At 41.8% G+C, this 20,312-nt stretch overlaps 2 protein-coding genes across 3 annotated transcripts; both read right to left on the reverse strand.

Annotated features, from left to right (window-relative positions):
- Nucleotides 1-809: 809 nt before the first annotated feature.
- Nucleotides 810-14,101, reverse strand: si:ch211-195o20.7 (cytospin-A). 2 transcript variants are annotated; one of them, XM_063909708.1, is made up of 12 exons: nt 13,839-14,101; nt 13,248-13,363; nt 11,126-11,710; nt 10,873-10,925; nt 4,902-5,413; nt 4,405-4,501; nt 4,202-4,268; nt 3,481-3,541; nt 3,098-3,194; nt 2,787-2,903; nt 2,643-2,702; nt 810-2,531 (listed from the first exon to the last, which is right to left on the reverse strand). In XM_063909708.1, exons 2-12 carry the CDS (start codon nt 13,285-13,287, stop codon nt 2,442-2,444), a joined length of 1,779 nt encoding a protein of 592 aa, XP_063765778.1. In that variant the 5' UTR covers nt 13,288-13,363; nt 13,839-14,101; the 3' UTR covers nt 810-2,441. The 2 variants fall into 2 exon arrangements, with proteins under 2 accessions (XP_063765778.1, XP_063765777.1); XM_063909707.1 differs by having other exon boundaries at nt 3,098-3,218.
- Nucleotides 14,102-15,440: 1,339 nt separating this feature from the next.
- zgc:193593 (uncharacterized protein LOC564090 homolog) lies at nt 15,441-19,315 on the reverse strand. Its single transcript, XM_063909261.1, has 2 exons — nt 19,029-19,315; nt 15,441-17,814 (listed from the first exon to the last, which is right to left on the reverse strand). Exons 1-2 carry the CDS (start codon nt 19,077-19,079, stop codon nt 17,566-17,568), a joined length of 300 nt encoding a protein of 99 aa, XP_063765331.1. The 5' UTR covers nt 19,080-19,315; the 3' UTR covers nt 15,441-17,565.
- Between the last annotated feature and the right edge of the window lie 997 nt (nt 19,316-20,312).

Consider the following 20,312-nt stretch of genomic DNA (forward strand, 5'->3'; position numbering starts at 1 on the left):
ACCTCTTATCTGTCCACCAGCCCCCCATGGCACCGCACTCCCTCACTCATACATACTGTCACACACACACACCATATGCATATATTCTTTATCACACACAAAGGAAGAAGGGGATCTCAGATACTCTTTTCGCCTCTGCCCAGGGGGATGCGTCTCAACTGTCTATTCAGGGTATGATCATTCCCAGTTTTACGGTGAAGAAAATGTGTCTCGAATGACTACCCTGCAAGAAATATGTGACACAAACCTGAGAGTTTATTCCTCTGCATTTTATCTGAACTTAAGAGGCTGCAGTTACATGTGACTACTTTACAGCATCCTAAATCCGGATTTTTTCCGTCTAGCTATGTGGTAAGATGTTTGCATTAATTTGTGATAACAGAAAATGGGTGTTATTGAGGCTTTCTCTTGGGGAAAAAATGGTGATCAGCCGCAAAAATTATAATCTTATGTCGTTTTAAACTTAAAAACTGGATGTCATATTTTGAACCATTGTTTTTTAAGCAAGTGTGACCAGAAAAAGAGGTTACACAACGAGTTTGTTGTAGAAAAAACAACAGGGAGGAGATGAGCTGACATGTGGAATCATGATTTTACCTCCAAGCAGTAATTACAATTATCAGAGGAACACGATGACACAGGAAGTGAAAAAGCATGCATTTCCTCTTCTTAACCAGCAGGTGGTATAGGAGAGTCAAGGATAACCCATTCTACCCAAAAAATAACATAAAGCCCATGGCGTGTGTAAAGTGTTCCATGTCAACGTTTTGTTTTTAAGTCACTTGTTATGCAATACCCACACCGTGTACGTGCTTCATATTAACATTTTTATTCTTTGGTGTAATTCTTCACACTAGTTACATATAAACATGTTTTACAATGCTCCATTTCCACAACAAAAGGAGTTTTCTTTCCAATATTTTAGACACGTATGACTTTGGCAAAAACAACTCAGCTTTAAACTTGTCAAAACAGCACCAGATATTCAGTTTCTCAGCCCTGGTGTAGTACGAGGGTGCATTTGTGCATCCCTGAGGCTTCAGGTGTAACGTGAGGTGACGTTGCAACCCAATGCGTAAGCCTGTGTAGGCTTGTATTTGCTTTTGCTCTATTTAGAACCTGTAATGCAGTTATGTAACATCTGTAGTGTACATTATTACATTCAAATACCAACAAGGTGCTGACAAAAGTGCATATTTACAGAGTGCTTAAGAACCAGAATAAAAGAAGAATCTTGGCAGAGCATCACAGACACAAAAAGGCAAAATAAACATTGGCAGATACAAAATGTGCAGTTTAAAGACTGCTTCCAGATTTGATGAAGGTACATGATGCGATACAGTACTTTTGGTACCAGTGTGGAGACATTGACAGCAACTGTACTGTGTACAAATACCTTCCTCATCATGCAGTATATAAGACCTAGATCTTCGTCATGTCCTATGGTGGTCAATGATTTACTTTAAAGACTACGAAATGTAACCTTATTAGGACGTGAAACAAGAAAACATTTACTCTTGCTTTGTCCTCTGGATTCGTTTTTTTATTGCTCTTATCTTACGCAAGACAAAATGCATTTATGAAAATATCTTGGCCTCCCAGTTCACAAATTGTTAGGAAATATAAGTTTTAAGTTTGAGAAACATAAAAAACATATGAGTATCTAATTATCAAATTAAGATTATTAGATTTTTCAGTAATTATAATGATAGTATTATTAGTTCTTCAATTTCACCACTGCTTACTTTCTTCTTACAGCTCTATTAGTGGCATCTCTCCAATTCATTGCACAGGACTCAACACCTGCTATTACATAGTGCCATGGGGACATTAGTGATAAACAATCAGCCTCACTCCTACAATTTATGATTAATTAAGAATAATCGTTCAGCACACCTGAGTAAGAGCTGATTTGGATGGCTAAGAATATTTTTCTCTTAATATTAAAAAATCGATTCAAGAGAGTGTTGCTGTGTGAGGCCCATAGTAATACATAAGTGTTTTTTCAGTCTACCACCTCTTTCTCAGTTAGCCATCTATATTTACTGTATCTGATCTCTTGAGGCTTCATACTGATGTATGTGACATGTCAGCTGCTTGATATATAAGTTGTCGCAAGAACCAATGACAACATATTACTCGCCACATCCATGGGACAAGCGTTTAACAAAAAAACAAGCATAAGGAACTGTTACCACAACAGCAAATTAAGACTTTCCAAATATGTTCTACAGTATGTTGTGACATTAGGTTTTAATCAGGCATTTTGATGCAAATTGTAGATTTGAATATCTTTTTTTGTTAACAAAAGTCTTTCAGAAACACACAACAAAAGTTATACTTTCAGGGGGGGCCATCGTTGTGAACCAATTATTGTATTTCTTCTTAAGATTTCTTAAGGATCCGCTGTGTTAGAGTTGTCTGTCAGTACCTCCGAAGGGTCACATCTCAAAGTGACGGTAGATGCTCTCCACGTAGCTCAGGACCCTTTGCCAGTCAGGACCGCCTCCTCTCAGCATCTCCTCTACCGTCTGTAAAGCACAGATTTCAAATACGTTCAAAAGCTTAACCTCGCATCCATCACAGGAAATATATGATTCTATAGTCTTTTTTTCCTTATTCATAAAGGCACTAAGGCTCACCAGGGTTGGTGCAATCCCAACAGTCTCTCCTGTTTTGAAAGCCATACTGAGATTCTCCTTCTACAAAGAGAAAAAGGGATTGGTAAGTGGAGCAACATATAGTAAATTATCTGACCCTCTCCATCACACAGGCACAGTCCCTACCTTGTTCTCTGGAGTCAGGGTGGTGTAAGGGACGTGTGAGGGGAGGTAGGTGTGGTACACGGCACAGAAGGCCAGACCGTCGGCCCAGCTGCTGCTGAAGTTGGTGATGTCGATATTCTGCAGGGAAAGAAACACCGGAAAAATGAGGATCACATATGTTCAGCCTCTCAAATATAAATATGTCCAGCTTTTTCTTGGGTTTATATTATTTTCAACTAAATGTTTTAGTTTTTTTGACAGACAAATATAGGTTGTAAGACGCCCGCAAAGTGCAAGTTTAAGAAGGAAAAATAAATCACACGTTAGATCACCTTGTAGCCTTGTGTCCGGCTCTGACACCAGCGGAGCAGAGAGTTTCTCTTCGAGCCGCCATGGCGACGCAGCAGCATGTTGAAACCATCCTGGGATCTGACAACAACAAGAGACATGGCGCTACAGGGTCATCAGATGGACATTAAAAAAACCAAAAGAAAAACCTAATTAACAAATCCATTCAAGTATAAGATGTTGGGCTACAATAGTAAGGTTTTGAGTTCACCAAACAAAGCCACTAATTAGTGGTCTGCTTGTGTGTGTGTGTGTGTGTGTGTGTGTGTGTGTGTGTGTGTGTGTGTGTGTGTGTGTGTGTGTGTGTGTGTGTGTGTGTGTGTGTGTGTGTGTGTGTGTGTGTGTGTGTGTGTGGGTGCAGACTCACTTGGTGGGAGGAATCTCAGTGAGGGCAGAGTTGTATTTGTTCAGAGACTCCTCACGTCTTCCTGTAAAGACAAGCAACCATATATTACTGAACATCACTATCAAGCCATTCAAGTTTCACAATCACAATGAATAAACAGCACTTGTTACTTTCTGGCCACTAGGCTGCTATATCATAGACACTTACTGTAGAAAGTACTAGTTAGAAAATAATTGCACATTTAACCAATCAGAGCAATGTTTGCATCCACAAGGACTCTTGTTTCCAGGTAAACAAAAATCTTGCCCTTTCTCCAGTGTAGAAACCAAATTAATATTACCTTTCAGTGATTCCTACCTACTGTTTACACCATTGTTTGTACCCTCAAAGTCTAACAAACATTCTGATAGCATTTCCTTCCTCCTATACCCTTTGTAAACCTGAATATAATACATCTTGCACTCTTGACATTTGTGCTTGCTTAATAGTCGTCTTCTTTTTGATTGTGTTTGTTGGCTTGCTACACCTGGTGTAACCACCATCCTTTATCCTTCTTGTGCGTCGTAATGTACAAGTACAATAGAAACAACCCACTGCTGCTAGTGTTTAATGACTCAACGGGGTGGTTCTTTAACAATTATATGATTAAAAAAAGGTAAAGTGAAATAACCGCTATACCAAATAACACAAGCATCCTGTGACACACTGTATACAGGCCCTTTGTACACACACACATACACACCTGTGTCTGAGCTTGACCTGCTGTCTTGCCAATCCAGACTTCTTCTGCCTTTGGGTTGCACCGAGTTCTTTCAAACAAATAAAGATTTTAATTTAGACAAAGTCTTTAAATGAACAGCAAACCATGGACTACATGCTTTCGTTTTTTTTCTGGCAAACCACCAAACCCTAATGAAGGATCTTCCTCGGGTCCAAGTATTTCACCTTGTTTGAAGGTCCAAGCGTTGAGGCAGTATTGGGCAGAAGGGTTCCATTCTGCCCAGTGGGGGAGACTGAGGGGGCAGGTAATCTGGATAGGCTTCTGCAACAACAAATCACATTGTAAGGAGAGCAAACCCAATAAACTAAACCAAATGTTTGAAATGGCATTTGCTTTTTAATAGGGCAGCTGTTGCACTTGGCTCCAGCTGTATATGCCGTTTAACCGGTCCTGAAGTGGCCCTGTTTAGACTTGGGCTGAGTAACTCTTTCAAAAGAAACCGCCACCGCAGTCCTGCCCAAATATGGAGATTGTTAACCATTGGTCACTGCTATGTCAGAGACAAAAAATGTAAGAATAAATGGATTTTGGCTTTGTTAAATATCTGACTGTTGAAACCCATTTAAGTTCCATCAAAATATGATGTTCTAGTTATAAGTTGCAGAAATACTTCCCCTTATTCCCTAAAAAAGCATGAAAAATGTCAAAAACTTAATCTCACCTTGACCTCTCTGTAGTGACCGTCCTTCGTGTCTCATTGGTTCGCACCTCCTCACCGCTCCTGTCCTCATTGGTCACATTTCTCAGGTAACGCTGAGTCACACCTTTACAGTCTGTCCTGGCCTCCTCGCTCACCGTATTCTTCGTCAACTCATTTTCACTCCTAGTCTCCAACCCTGACCTGACTGCCCCCCTCTCCCTGCCTCTCTGGGTCCCTTCTTTGCTTTCACAGCTGTTGGTTGGTTGTCCATTGGGCCTCTCTGCTTCCTGACATGGAGCCCGGGTGAGAGTGGCCAGTCTCTGCTGGCTTTCCTTTAACTCCCCTCTCAGGGTGACTAGTTGCATATCAGCCTCCTTTTGTCTCTGCTGGGAAGCATTCAGCTCTCTCTCCACATCTTTGTGCGACATTCGGAGCGCGGCCAGCTCTTCCTCTGCCTCGGCTCTCAGGCGGTCTGCCACTGACACCGCCACCTGTAGGTCTGCCTGGAACTGCAGCCATTCCCCACGCTCCGTCTGGAAGGAAAACAGCAGGGTTTATGTTGACAACAGGGATATTTTATCAGATTGATGCTTTACATAAACTAGGGATAGGATGTTGTGGAATTTCAAGGGATGCATTAATTAGCAGGTTGTTGGTATCAGTTGATGTCCACATCGGTTTTCGATTATACATTTAACTGAACTTCCCTTATCTGGGTTAATCGTGAATAAACTCATCGAGTGACTTGAAAAAAGCTGTCTAGTTCGACGTCATGGTAGAGAATTTTAAAAAGAGCCCAATTTAAAAATACAGAAATGGTCTGGTAATAAATAACAGACATAATTGAACTGTATGTCATATTTTAATTATACAGGGAAACCTTCGTATTGTTTCACGTCGTCCCATGCCTAATATGAACACGGACTGATACTTGTGTTTTTTGAAAACAACTGGCTCTGGTTTCAGACAGAGGATGAAAAGAGTTGCTGCAGCTCAGGCAGTATGAGAAACTAAAGAGCTTTTTGAACATTAAAGCATGGAAATATGTCACAGTAGAGGCAACAAATAGAAATATGAACCTGAAAATGAGCAGAATATATCTTTTTTAACAAACTGCTTGTCTCTTTTATAGGTTTTGTCTTTCATTTAAAACATTGCCTGAAAAAGCCCTTCCTACAAACACTAATCTAAATGTATTCCTTTTGCAAATCCTTTTCTAGACTAAGTTTATACACAGCATTCAAAGGAAAAAAACTGGATAAGACTGCCAAAAAAGAAACATAGCTGAACCATTAGCAGACAGGCTATAATCAAATGAACAATCGATTTCCATTTGGCCCTCATTAGGAGAATACACAGAGCCGAACTGAGCGACAGGCCTCAGCAAGCAGAGAAAAGTAGGGCTGGCAAGTCAACTCTAATGAGGCATAGCTGAAGTTTGAGCAAAAAGCTTTTTCTTCTCTCATATAAAAAAATGAAATTACCAAAAAAATGTGCTCAATTCTTGCAGAGGAAGAAAAGCCCCTCAGAGAGCAAAAACGATTCAATTTCAGGAGCGTTGCCAAGGTTTCATTGTGGAAGTGCCTTCAGTTTCTATCAACTATCAGCACGGTTAGATGAAAATCTTACATGGCACAGATTCGGTTTCACATTTCTGAGCATGAGAGATGTTGAAAAAGTTTGACGTATTGATTTTACAAGACAAGTATTGCCTCGCACGCCTACAAACACAGTCCGGACATGAAAGGTCTCTCTCTGTGCTAATGAAGGTAAACGCCAGGGCTTTCAATTAAATCAAATAACCATCATCATAAAAGTAGGAGAGGATTGAGAAAGACAGAAAATGAGAGAGGAAGGACAATAAAATCATGGACAAATGTAATACTGTTAGGACAGTGGAGCATTATAAAGACAGAGAGGGGGAGGGAGATGTAAGGGAGCGCAGAGGAGCGGAGAGGTTGATAATTAGATGAAGAATGGATGGAGATGTGGAGGAGGAGGTGATATCTGAGCCAAGTCTCTCCCTCATCTGACCAGTGACTCAAGACCACAGCTGGACCCGATTACACTGGAAACACACACACACATATCATATTCCCCTTTTTCTCTCCCACACATTTGTTTCCCTTATTGTTTTACCTCACCACCAAACCACATTGGGATGATTTTCTCACACCCGCATCCAGACATTCAGGGGTAAGTTGGAGCTCTGGCAACATTTAAAATAGCGGACTGTTTTTGGAGAAGTTACACGGAGTTGAATCCTTCAATTCTAAATATATGTTATCTGACGTATACACTCCAACTAGAGCATGTCTGTTTGAGGAAACAGGAAGGGGCGATCCTCATGTTCACACTGTGATAAGGGTGTAGGTTGGAAGTCTTGAGACACACACACACACACATGCTCCCTCAAGAGCTGACCTAGTGACCCACTGCAAGACCAGATGTGGTATCCAACACACACACACACCACACACACACACACACACACACACACACACACACACACACACACACACACACACACACACACACACACACACACACACACACACACACACACACACACACACACACACACACACACACACACACACACACACACACACACACACACACACACACACACACACACACACACACACACACACACACACACACACACACACACACACACACACACTTGCCTGTCTATACTCTTGATGCACATCTGAGTTCCTGACAACTTCCTGGAAAAGGTCCAGCACACTCGGACATTGTTTCAGTGTGTGTTTGTGTGTGTGTGTGTGTGTGTGTGTGTGTGTGTGTGTTGTGTGTGGTCCAACTATCTGTCCCTGGTTTACCTCCACGCACAGTCTGTCTTATACATACTTGGGGAAACATCCCAACTCTGTAATGGCTCCTCTGTCCAGTTTTCAACAGCCTGTGGTGTGTATTCCAAAAAAGGGGTTGAATACACCGTTACGCCTATTATGGGACATTTCATTCCCTTTACCACAGTCACACATTGACAAAATGGGCAAATTCACCCGACTGGCACATGAGAATAGCTTGGTAGCAACTACAAGATCCATGTATAAATGTCCTCACAGACACCAAAGGAAAGGGGAGCCAAGTCACCGCCATTATGGGCGCTGCAAATCCAACACAGCATGCACACAAGCCTCCTTTTCGTCCCAAACCCACTAAATGTTCCTTTTACATGTGAACAGCCTCCAGAAACATGTCCTTTTTGAGTCTGAAGCAGCCTTGCGAGGAGAAAATAGAGGGAACAAGGAGATCATTCTTGGAAATCTCCAGCAGCGTTCACCTGGAACTGATTCCAAAGCAGGGCTTTAAGATTGACTAAATCTCCAGGAGGGAGTGACCAGCCACCCACGCACACACGAATGAATGGGGTGTTTTCCATGTTGTTGGTTAAGACAACGGAAGACTGGTGGTGCGTATAAGCATGGACAGATGGTCCATCGGATAATATCCTTAGTAGGTCGCTGCACATTGGGTAATCATGTGTTTTCAGAATTCAGTTTACAAGACAAGAACTACTTTATGGCTGGACAGACAGAAAGACATTAGCATTTGGGAACGCAGGGCTGAAGAACTGCGGAGGAGAGGCTTGGCTCAGAGTGTGACTGGAAGAACAATGGCTACTTAAATCGTAAAAAAAGCAACTTAAGCTACTTGGATTGAGATAACATGGATGGATGTGAAAGAGCAGACTTGGATGCAAGGTAGAGATATAAAGAAGGGGTAAGGGAGAAGAAAGGGACGAGATAGAGAGGAGCATTGCAGCAAAAAGTTGGAGGGTAATTGTTCGGAGTTCTTGTGCTAACAGAGGAGCGGTCAGCTCTCTGATGGAGAAAGAATGAGGGAATGAAGAAAAGGCAGAGCTGGGGAAGGAGCGGGGGGGAAGGGGGGGAATTCTATACAAAGTTTAAAAGAAATTGCGCAAGCCAAGACTTTCAATGCATCTGTACGTGTTTGTGAAACTTCAGTCTCACGTGGAAAACACACACAAAACACATGGTCAGTCACTGCAGCCCTCGCCCCCAACACGTCCCACGGCGCAAAACAAAACAAGTTTTGTCTCTTGAACAGCCGAATGTGAACCCCCTCCTCCGCACTGCACTCCCCCTGCTCACCACAAAAAGCCTCCCAGGACAGCAGAGCAGACAGAGGGTTCATAAGTCCAGCTTTGGAGGCTTATATTGGCCTACCGAGGGCCCATGTAAACATAGTGTTGGATTGCGCCCCCCAATTTTTAATACTCAGCTACCTCTCAGTGGTATGCCACAGTCTCTCTGAGGTTTAGCTGGCAAGGCTTATAGGTCCCTTGCAGAGATAAGGGATTGTGGTGGGTAGAGAAGAGAGGGGACAAGGAAGCACATGATTGTCATGTGTGTCAGATAAGTCCTTGATTGTAATATAATGATTAAAATAATTCTGAGAGGAGAGAAGTGAAAAGATGAGGATGAGGGAAGCGCTTCGTCTTATCCAAGCTGTAGTAATCTGTGGCAGATCTGCAGGAAGCTGGGAGCCTCTGGCTACAATCCTCATAAGGGAGGGTCAGGAATTGGAACGAACGACTGACAGGAAATTACAGCAGCATATCACCATCCTCATAAGAGTGTGAAACGCCCCAGCAATAGAACTGAAAAATGCTCACAGAATTTACATTCTTATTGAACATGGTTTATCTAAGGTTTGTTGTTTTGAACCTAATAGTCAGTGAATCCAAAATAACTAGTGAGACCCCACTGGGCAATTCTTTTGAGGAGGTCAATGGAAGATAAATACATTTGTGTGATGGAAGCTTTGCTCCCTACTTTAAGAAAAGAAAGAAACAGATGTCCTGCTAACATTTAACATGTTAACTCTACAAGCATGAGCTACAAACAACTTTGACAAAAGAAGATCTCAACAATTTTCCTCTTTTGGGCCTCTCAGGAGAAGCAGCGAACAGGAAGACTTCCATTAGTAAAGCTGCAGCTCCCAGCGGGGCCCAGTCTAAGACCTATTGTGATAGTGAGGGGGGAGGGTGACATGATGTGTTATCTCCTGGATGAGTTCATAAACACTACTCTGATTTATGTGTAATTACAGTGAGTGGCTTCCTGTTTACATGGCTATACTATGTTTCCTGAGGAATGTTAGCAAAGAACGTGTTTTCTTCATGTTTGAAAAATAGGACTAGGGATAGGAGAAGGTACATCTTACTGGGAAAGCTAAGCAACATTTGGAAAAAACTTGAAAACTACATTAGAACACTGAGGTATTTTCAGTCTCAATGTGGTCATTCTTTGACAGTGTAAGCTAAATCTGCGCTTCCTAGTTACCATGACAATGTCAAGTTACTTTAATGCTTTAGCAAATTAATAGTCTGGGTCCTATGCTTCGGACAGAGGTTAACGAAAGCAGGCTTTTCTTTAGAGCGTGTATCCACAATTTTTGCTGACTGAAATAGTATTTAACGCTATTGGATTTAATCAGCTGTAGCTAGCATATTAAGCTAACATTAGCCAAATGAGTTTGTTGAAAAGTAAATATTTAGTTCATTTGTTTTAAAATGAGAAACCTTGTAAAAGGGGTCATGATAAGCACTTTATGACTAAATACATGATAGTAGTAGCGGTAGTGATAGTAAGCTAGTTAGCAGCTAACATGCTGGCCTTTACATGGGAGCAGATTAATCCATGTTTACACTTGTGCACTTGTAGTTTTCGTTTTTTGATGGCTAGAAAAAAAGAAAACTAGAAACTGTTTATATATGACACATGGTTCTTTATACAGCTCCATGTAAACCACTTTAACATGGAGACATCTTAAACAGGACAAGATTCCTGGGCCTACTTAAAATTGTTTAGGCTAAATTGTAAGGGAAGGTGGTTAGAAAATGGTCATTTACCCTGAATATTAAACTGACCACACTGACAAAAACTAGGTCAGAAAATAACTGCCAGTATATATTTAAAAACAACAACCATCTCACCTGTAAAGTACCCTTCAAACTCTTCACTTCTGTCAGTAGATGCTTCAGTATCCCTGGGTGAAGGATACAGAAATGCCAGAGGTGATCACATGCATATCAAAAACATATTTAAAACGTCTAAGAAATGGATTTGCCCTTCTCAAAATAGGGAAACGTTAGGCCACCAATTATATGGCAAGTTTTAGTACTGAAATTCTGTAGTCGTTGATATACTTTTTTTAAGAGTATATCAAATATATTGTATAAATCTCACCTGCTGTGTTCGTGGCCCCCTCCTGACTGGCAGTGATACCCAGTGTGGTCCTACACTCCTTCAGCAGCTTCTCCAGCTCCTCACCCTGGCTGTCCACAGGTTCCTGAGCGGGCAGTAAAGACTGACTCAGACCACTGTCTCTTTCCCTCCTGTTAGAGGAGATGCCCCCCACAGGTGAGGAACTACACAGAGAGGAGGTGCTCTTTAAAGGGCTGATGGCCACAGTGTTCCCTTGGGAGACCGGAGGCCGAGGGGTTAAGGTAGGAGGACCCCCATTCCTGCCCAAAGCAGCTTGTCCTCTACCCAAAGTACTTCCTGACTTGTTGTGCAGCGGGCTAAGTCCAGGGCCAATGGTGGAGCTGTTAGAGTCAACTGGTGGATGAGGCTTCCAATCAGGAGGGGGTCCTGAGGATGGTGCTTTCTTCCCACTGGGTGTGAGGACTGGGACTGGGGGTGGAGATGAAACCGGGGCTGCAGGGGAAGGTTGAGGCGAGATAGGGAGAAGTTGGGGGGCACCAGGGATGAAATCTGGAGCATCACTCAGTGGAGTTGCCGGAGGAGTGTGGAAACTATCTCCATGGGCCCCTAAAGAAGAAAAACAATAGAATTTAAATGAAATAACAATGTTACCCCCACCCAAAAATATTCCAAAATATAAAATCTACTTTTAATATTACAGTTTTTTGTAAAACAAAACTATATCCAAACGTGTTTTGAGTGCAGTGGGGGTTTTAAAGTTATGAATAATAGTGCGACACACAACAACAAAAAGAACTGAGACAACTTAGAAGCTGAATCATGAACAGAATGAATGGATAAAAACAGTTCAGTGGTCATTAGTCTGGCATGTTGAAATTGAAAACACCATTCAGTGAGGGGACTAGACCAGAAAACATCCAGACCATGCCCCAGAAGATGAATGCTTGAATCCAGACATTCCTCTTGGGCTGCTCATCCACAATGTTGTAAGACACTCTTTCTCCATATTCAGGAATTCACATACAAAGGACAAATGTTGCCCATACATAGAGCAATTTGCAGCAGTCAGGAGCAAATACGTTTCGGAACTGTTTTACTTTTTGGCTCAGCGCAGCTCCTTGTCCGTAACAGCATGCCGCCAATAATAGCTTAAGACGCTATGGGAACCACTACGTGTCTCCTTCTTTTCTTTCCTCTTTTTCCTTGTTTGGACAAAAGCTTCACTGCTAGCAAAAGTTATGTTTTTTCCTTACAGCAGCAGTCAATATAGTTACCTATGCACCACCTGCTGAAGTGCCAAATCCGTGGAAAAGAACAACAGGATTATCTGATATCTGTCTCATGCCACCCCTGCGTTTTATTTCTTCATTCCAAACTCCTTAATGTGCTCGTCCAACCATGTACATAAGTGGCAGATTGACTGAATGAGTGTGTGTGTGTGTGTGTGTGTGTGTGTGTGTGTGTGTGTGTGTGTGTGTGTGTGTGTGTCCATTGAGGTGTGAGTGTGTCACATAGCATTAGGCTTCCTATGATTAATCCGCTGCCCTTGTGCTGAGCCGGGGAATTCTGCCGATTCATCACAGCTGGCCCGGCAGGGCCAGAACGAATCACATAGGGACGCGAGGAGAATGACCACTCACTGTGCAACACACAGGAGGGCTGCCAAGAATCCTGCCTTAACACACACAACCACAACCACAACCACACACACACACACATATGCACATAGCCTTTCCGCTTGCTTCTCCTTTTGTTGCCTTCAATTTCCTGATTACCCCTTATCCACCCCTCTTTCACCCAGTCTCCTGGCTTTTCCTGTATTTCTCTTGGTTTTCCCTGCACAATCTTCATTCTACTTCATTTATCAGAGCCTCGAGGTGTGCTGGCTGTATTCTCAAAGAATGTCAAAACATAAGGCCAACACACACACACATTGCCAGACGTCTGTGTGTACTGCCAAACATTAGACATCCATTTCAGCATGCAGATTCAGATCAAAGGAGAGTCAAAGGAATAGAGCTAGTTTTAAAACAACCAAACAGGAATTGCAGGCTCATTAGGGTGTCTGTTTAAGTGTGTGTGTGTGTGTGTGTGTGTGTGTGTGTGTGTGTGTGTGTGTGTGTGTGTGTGTGTGTTGTCCTACCTGTGGGTCCATGGCCTTCCTTGCTGGAAAAGTTACCCATACTGCAGTAATGGGGGCCACTGATGGGGCCCTGCAGGTGCTTGATGCTCTTTAACTTAGCCTAGACCAAGGTGGCACTGTGGAGATGACACATACACACACACGCGTGCACACACACAAACACACACACACACACACGATGATGATAAAGTCATGTAGGCTGCTATGTGTACTGTTATCCAGTTGATATATAATCCAGTTTTGAACAGAAGCCAATTTAAAGCACTTTACGTTAATGATAGACTAATAAACAAAGCGGTCAACTGACTAATAAACAACAGAAAGGCACCAACCCCGAAATGCTGCAATAGAAAGAACACACCATAATGTAAAGTTGGCGGCAATAATATGAGAAAAAGCCTTATATAATTACATTTTAACCCGGTTGATTTTAACTTCCACATAAGCACGATTTGCATCAAAGAGTTTGAAAACGCGTTTACAAAAGTAACTTTACTTTTCGCCCACAACTTTTAAACCAACAGTTGTATTCTAAAAAGTAAATCAACGCGGATACAAATCCCGTAAGGTGGATAAACATCTCCCAGATACCTTTTCGTTCGGAGTTTGGTAAACTGTTCTTCTCCACGCTCTGCTTCTCTCAGCGCCGCTCAGCCAAACGCTCTGCCCTGCTGTGTCCTCGCGGAGGAACGGTAACGGCAGACAAACAAAAGTACCTTCATTTCCTCTGAGCAAAGGTCAATCCGAGCAACACGTTGCTGCATGAAACATCCTGATAAGAACATGAAGCGTGATTTGAATCCGCACATCGAACCAAAGAGCGGAAAACAAACTGGACATCGATGAGCGTTGGCGCCGATAATTCCCGGAGGTGTCCACTAGAGGGCGCCGTAAGGCTGCTTAAGGAAGAACCTGTTGCCTCTTGGATTTGGGATGGGGACCCTTCCTCGTTTGTCTCTGACCTAATATGATTAAACTGACTTACAGACTGATGACCCACTGACCCACAGCTCTACAATAAAGCTTTTCTTTTTACTGGATTACATGTATTTAAATGTCCCCATTAAGTGTTGGCTTCCCCATAACATCAATTGTGTGCATGCTCACAGTTGTGATTGCTTCGACCTCCATATGTTCATGGCAACACTTGCTGGCTACACTTTATTAGTGCATTAATGATACTATTTCAGTTGCACGGGATAAAACTGGAATTTTATAGAATTGATTGCCAGTGGCCTGCTGCCTGAACCTCTGCTCTGCTGCATTCCAGATTAAGTTGTGACTTGTAGATTTAATTAGATGTTACTCATTATCAAGTACAAATAGTAAATTCACTAAAATAGTACACTCACCCAACTGTGCTTTCTCAATTTTTTGAATGACACATATTTTTTATGTGTCCCACATAAATAATTTAGAATCAAAGAACAATGTCGAGAAAACTTTTGATAAAACTTCATAATACACCTATGTTGGTGTTTAGTTTGCCATACCTGCTAGGCATATATATTTGGTGCTAACTATGGTGTAACCTTAAATCAGAATTCCATTGAAGGTTACTTCATAAATCTACGTTGGAGTAAGTGTCGTGTTTGACAACAACAAAATAGATGAATAAATACAAGCACATTTTTGTACATTAGGAGGGCTGAACTGCACTTTGGATAACCGACTGATTTAGGCAATGATTTAGACTTTTTACCTCTAGAACAAATCTTCCATATCAGTTATTCTAAAACAAGAAGATCATTGTGAACTCCAAGTATAATACTGAGGAATACTTTACCCATCATGACAAAGACAGCCGCTCATCTAAAACGTGTGGTTTATAATGTAAGTTTTAAACTTTGTGACTAAAGGAATCACTATCCTATGTCATTAATCCTGATTAGAGCAAGCAGTCTGAATTTTGACTTTGACTAAAAACACAATTATTTCTTTCTACAAAAATCACAGCCTTCACGCTCAACACTGTTCAGACAATGTGACTCACGGGTCTGACTGCAACAGAATAGCAGCATGTTTGCAAAATGCTTTTCTTTCATCAAACTCTTCCACTATCTTTTCATTCAAATATGACTCACACTGCTAACAGAATAATTCTTTCCTTTAGTGGGCACAGCTGCAATTGAATTTGTAGACCTTTACAGACTGAAATGAATGAGCATTGATGTGTGACAGACAACCCACAAGTTAACAGATTCATTTCATTTTATTCCAACAGCAAACACGTTTTCAGATATTCCTTTTTTTGTCAGTACACTGTTTTGGCAGTGATCCCTCATTCTCTGCACAATGCTTAGTGAAACGGGACGTTTGCTGCAGTGAGGAGACACGCTCTCCCTCACACTCTGATTGAGATCAATAGGTTTTCACAGTGCTCTGTGTTCAGTGTGCACCACTGCAGTATATAAAGAGAATCCATCAGAATCAGCCAGGTGCATTACACAACCTCCAATGCCTGAAAATGACCATAAAATGCAGTTTGTGCCGGCTTCACAGATACGTTCAGTTTGGATTAAAGAACAGGTCAAGATTAATTGAGTCATACAGCACATCTATCTGAATTTGGGCGTCATAAAAGTTCCAATTTACCCTGTATTTTTCCTTCAGGTGTATAAAGTATCAAAGAGTATCCTGTTGGTTCTAGACCATCAAAATCCCATTATGAAATTGTTTATGGGCATCAGCTTCTGTCCAGAGCAATGTGACCAATTGTTCATTCAGTGTCTGATGCCAGTTGGAGCCATTAGCATCCTCTGGTAAGTGGCTTACAACCATTTTGTTAGTGACCTACTGTGTTAGGTTTCTGCAGGGCCACTATTGGGGATCTAAAAGCTCCCAACCTGCCACAACTAGCCACTGGTCAATTTGGCAGGCGGTCAAGGAGGGCTTTTAAACAATGGAAAAATTGGATTAAAAGGCCTGGCTGACCTCTGAGTGATGAAACACTTAACTTAATCACCATAACAGAACAAATCACCATCCTCCTTATTCATTATTTCCAGTATCCTTCTTAAAAAATAAAACTCCCCCTTTGAAAACTTCGTACTGACACAATCCAGAATAACAAACACATTGGGTAGATTTTCAAATATTTGTAGTCAAAATAATGGCAGTTTGACCCTGTGCTATCCATAAGGCACAGCACACATTCTCAACCACACTCAGCATCACGCCAGATCACAAGTGCCCTTTCACTACTTCAATTTTGGTGTTAACACAAAGGAAACACCAATCCTAAAATAACTACATCTAAGTATGACAATGAGAAGATTGGTGGACGCTGCAGGGGGAATGGTACAAAGCTGGGACGCACAGGGACTGTCTGCCTCTCACGGGTCATTGTCTCTAATTCCAGATTAGGTTAAGGAGAGTGTGTGCTAGGAATGATTTTCCCCCTGGGTTAATCCCTGGAGAAAACAAAGATTTATCCAGGAGGAATCACAGTGCATTGCCTGCCTGCCACCCACGTGTAAATAAAGTCTCATAATCCAGTCAGGTGTATTTGTGCTGTTGTGAAAGTCATGTTTACATGACTCAGGTATCAAATAACTCTTTTCAAACCACAAAACTGCCCATCCACTCTTCTTTTCTCCCACCACCCAAAACAAATCGTTCGGGGGATTTCACTTTTCGGAACACAGGCAATTGCTCATCAATGTCCAACACACCGTCTCATGATTGACAGCCCATGGCTAAAACGTACCAACAAAAGCCGAGGCCTGTTGATGGATTGCACCTGCTTCTCATCAGAAGAAATAAGTGAAAGACTTGGGCATGGATGTGGTGCCCAAGCACTTACACATGGCTCTCTGCCTAGGGAGGGACGGGTGGGTGGGGGGGCACATAGATAGAGTTGCCAACCATCTGTGTACAGAGGGGCACTGCCAAGCAACAGCCTATTTTTACGCCAGGCCTCAATAAGACACACAATGTCTTCAAATTAAACATGGTGGCTCCTTAAAGTTACATTCAGCGACAGTTTTTTGGAAAGTTCCAGCATCATTACATACATATTGCTTCATGCCCTCTGGGTGCATTAAAGACTCTAATATTAGTGAGTAATTGATACCATCAAATAGCATGTCAACTATTTCTATACTTTGTGTTACAGAATTCACCATGACTAGAAGACGTTCAAATTCCCACATACATCATCGTTGAGGTTAATATCAACACTTGCACGTCTTCAGAGAGCACATGGGCCACTCTCGGGGCCAGCATAGCTACAATCTTTAGTCATGCATAAGTGCAGTTACTGGAACTCAACCTATGACGTTGGTTATTCTAAATGAAGCCTATCATGAAAAGGTTATTATTTCACGGGAACTTTCTGTCCCACAAAGGAGGGAGGTGGGATCCTATTGCCGGATGTTCCCCCCATGCTGGCATCAGTGTGGGTACCAACCCACTGCAGCACACGGGAGGAGGGCCGGTGGTAGAGGGCCAACTGCCTGGAGCTGTAGCCGCACAAGCCGATCCCCACGGCCCCCAGCAGCATAGCAATGCCCGGCATGGACTTCTCAGCGGGCGGCGCCACAGCGACATTATGGTAGGCCTGGGTCTAAAAGAGGAGAAAATAGAGGGTGAAATATGATCAGAAGAATGTTGGATTTCTTTGGTATTTTATAATATGAAAGATGAGATCAAAGCAGCTAAGAAATAACATAACTCCTTTTCTAACAATGGTCAAAGAGTTATGATTCGGCATGGATTCAGATCAATTTAAGGCTTATACGGCAAAGAGGACAACATGCCCTCCAACATTTCTATGCATAAAATAACTGGGCTACGTTCACCTCAGCTCCCTGTCTCATCTAGAACTCCAATAATCCCACAGAGAATAAAAACTCATCTTCTCCAATTTACCAAATTGCGGTCTTTCTCTTTTGAGAAACGATTGACTTGTCTATTTTGCGACATGGGCAATTTCCTCAGTGGTCCCTTGACATTTATGAAGAACAAATAATAGAAACCTCATATAGTTTCAAATGGAGCTGTGTCATAGACAGTTAAAAAGCCATTTATGGGGCTCTCTCATCCGGTTACCATTCCCAATTATAATGCAATGGCCTGTCACCAGTTTGAATTTCTCCATTGTTTGTGATAAACACCACAAAAGAGTGAGTGTGTTTAGTGAGCAAAAACAAAAGCATACTGGAACAGAAGCTGGAAGTAACCCATAATTTGAGATGATGGTTATAGGATATGAAAGTAATGCATTTCATCATCTTGTCACAACAATCTGTTGAGACACTCGACTGAATAAATGGCAACATAAGGCTTAGTGAAACCTACTTACTGTACGCTCGGTCTCCGTCTATAAACTCCTGAATGTGCCCATCAAACCAGCACCTTGAATACACTTCATTACATCAATTGCTGCTCTCAGAACTGTCAAAGTTATTTCATCTGCCCCTTCTTGCTACTCCTCAAGGACCATTAGAGTCAGAAAACGGCAAGCACCGTGTACAATCAAAACTCTTAAATCAAAACAAGTTGCTTGGTGCAGAAAAACTGTAATAAAGTGCATCCACTTTGCTTCTTAGATCATTGGCAAGCAACTACCAATGACTCAGCACATTATGTTACTGCCATCAGGCAATAGAGACACATAAGTGTCACTACAGTGAGCATCTAAGAGTAAAAATACACACTACATCAATCCCGTGGGCAGCTATGGTATCTACTTGATCTTGTTCCCCTTTATGACAAATTAACATTGAAAGATCCAAAGCAGTGTCAATTTATCTTATGAAAAATACTGCTCACACTCACCTGGAGCAGCCGGATGTAGCCCGGAGTCAATCTTGGCACTCTGAAAAACATTTTGGAGCAATCCACAATTGTTTTCCTGTCAAATCAGAAATGAGTTGAAAGGGCAGAAAACACTTTGCGCTCAAGCTCCTCTTCCTGGACTCCCAGGACAGGAATCCCACTTACAGTTGGTCTGTCTCGGGGTGTGTGTGGACACTTCAACCTATGCTCAGATATCTGATGCAGGACAGGCTGCTCAGTCCTTATAACGTTTCCTTCCTGTCTTTGCATAACATGCAGTCTCCACGTGGTGTGTCTAAAGGGATTACAGAAACTGGCACACAGACACAAAAGAAGCTGGTAAACAGAAGGTAGGTTGAAAGGAGTGCTGCCAAACATCAAAGTACACCGACCTGTAGTGTAATCATCCTGAAATCATGTTATACATTATTTTAACTCAAACATTTCTGATTTACTAATAAGCAATCAGTAATACAAATTGTGTAAGTAATTGCATTTTCTACATTTTGTACTGATACATTTGCTGTATTGATATATGGATCATTGATGATTATCAATACCTAATTAAAAATATATATTATTATAAAGATTGTGATTATTTCAGCCCTATCAACCATTCATACAAGTGTGTATTAAATATGTATGGCAAGTCAGAGTAATGTACCCACGTATAAGGATATCAGTGTATATATGGCCATTTTCAATATATTTAATGTTTTTTAGAACTTTTTTAGGATTTAGAAGCATTATTCCCTCCTTATTTCTGTAAGCTTGTAGGGAGTTTGAGTCATATTCTGATGACTTTGTTGGCCATTAGATGTGCATTAAAATTAGATGTGTGTTTTGCACTGGCCTATTAGACAACATACACAACATTAATGCATCTTAAAAACCTAATGGGACCAAATGGCTTTAATGAAAGTGCAGAATGTTCTTCCACTGGTGTGTGTATGTGTGGGTGGAGGGGGCAGGCAAGTTCTAATGGGCCGACTTTAACAGGCTCTTATTGAAAATGGTCACAGCTGATGGAATGAAAGATTTTTTGTAATTGTTCTTCCTGGCCATTGGGACATCCAGTCTGAGTGTGGCCTGATGGCGGCAACTGAAGTGCTGAGTTGGAGAAACAGACCTCATTGTTGACATGAAAACAAAGTGGGAAATGATGAATGAGGTGTTGACAAATTCAGCTACATTAGCATTAAGTATAACTGATTTCTGACTTCAGCACTTCCTTTAAGTGATTTACACAGGAGGACAAAGTCATCTGAAGTGAGAGCCACTCGG

Source organism: Eleginops maclovinus, chromosome 19, assembly GCF_036324505.1.
Source record: "Eleginops maclovinus isolate JMC-PN-2008 ecotype Puerto Natales chromosome 19, JC_Emac_rtc_rv5, whole genome shotgun sequence".
NCBI lineage: Eukaryota > Metazoa > Chordata > Actinopteri > Perciformes > Eleginopidae > Eleginops > Eleginops maclovinus.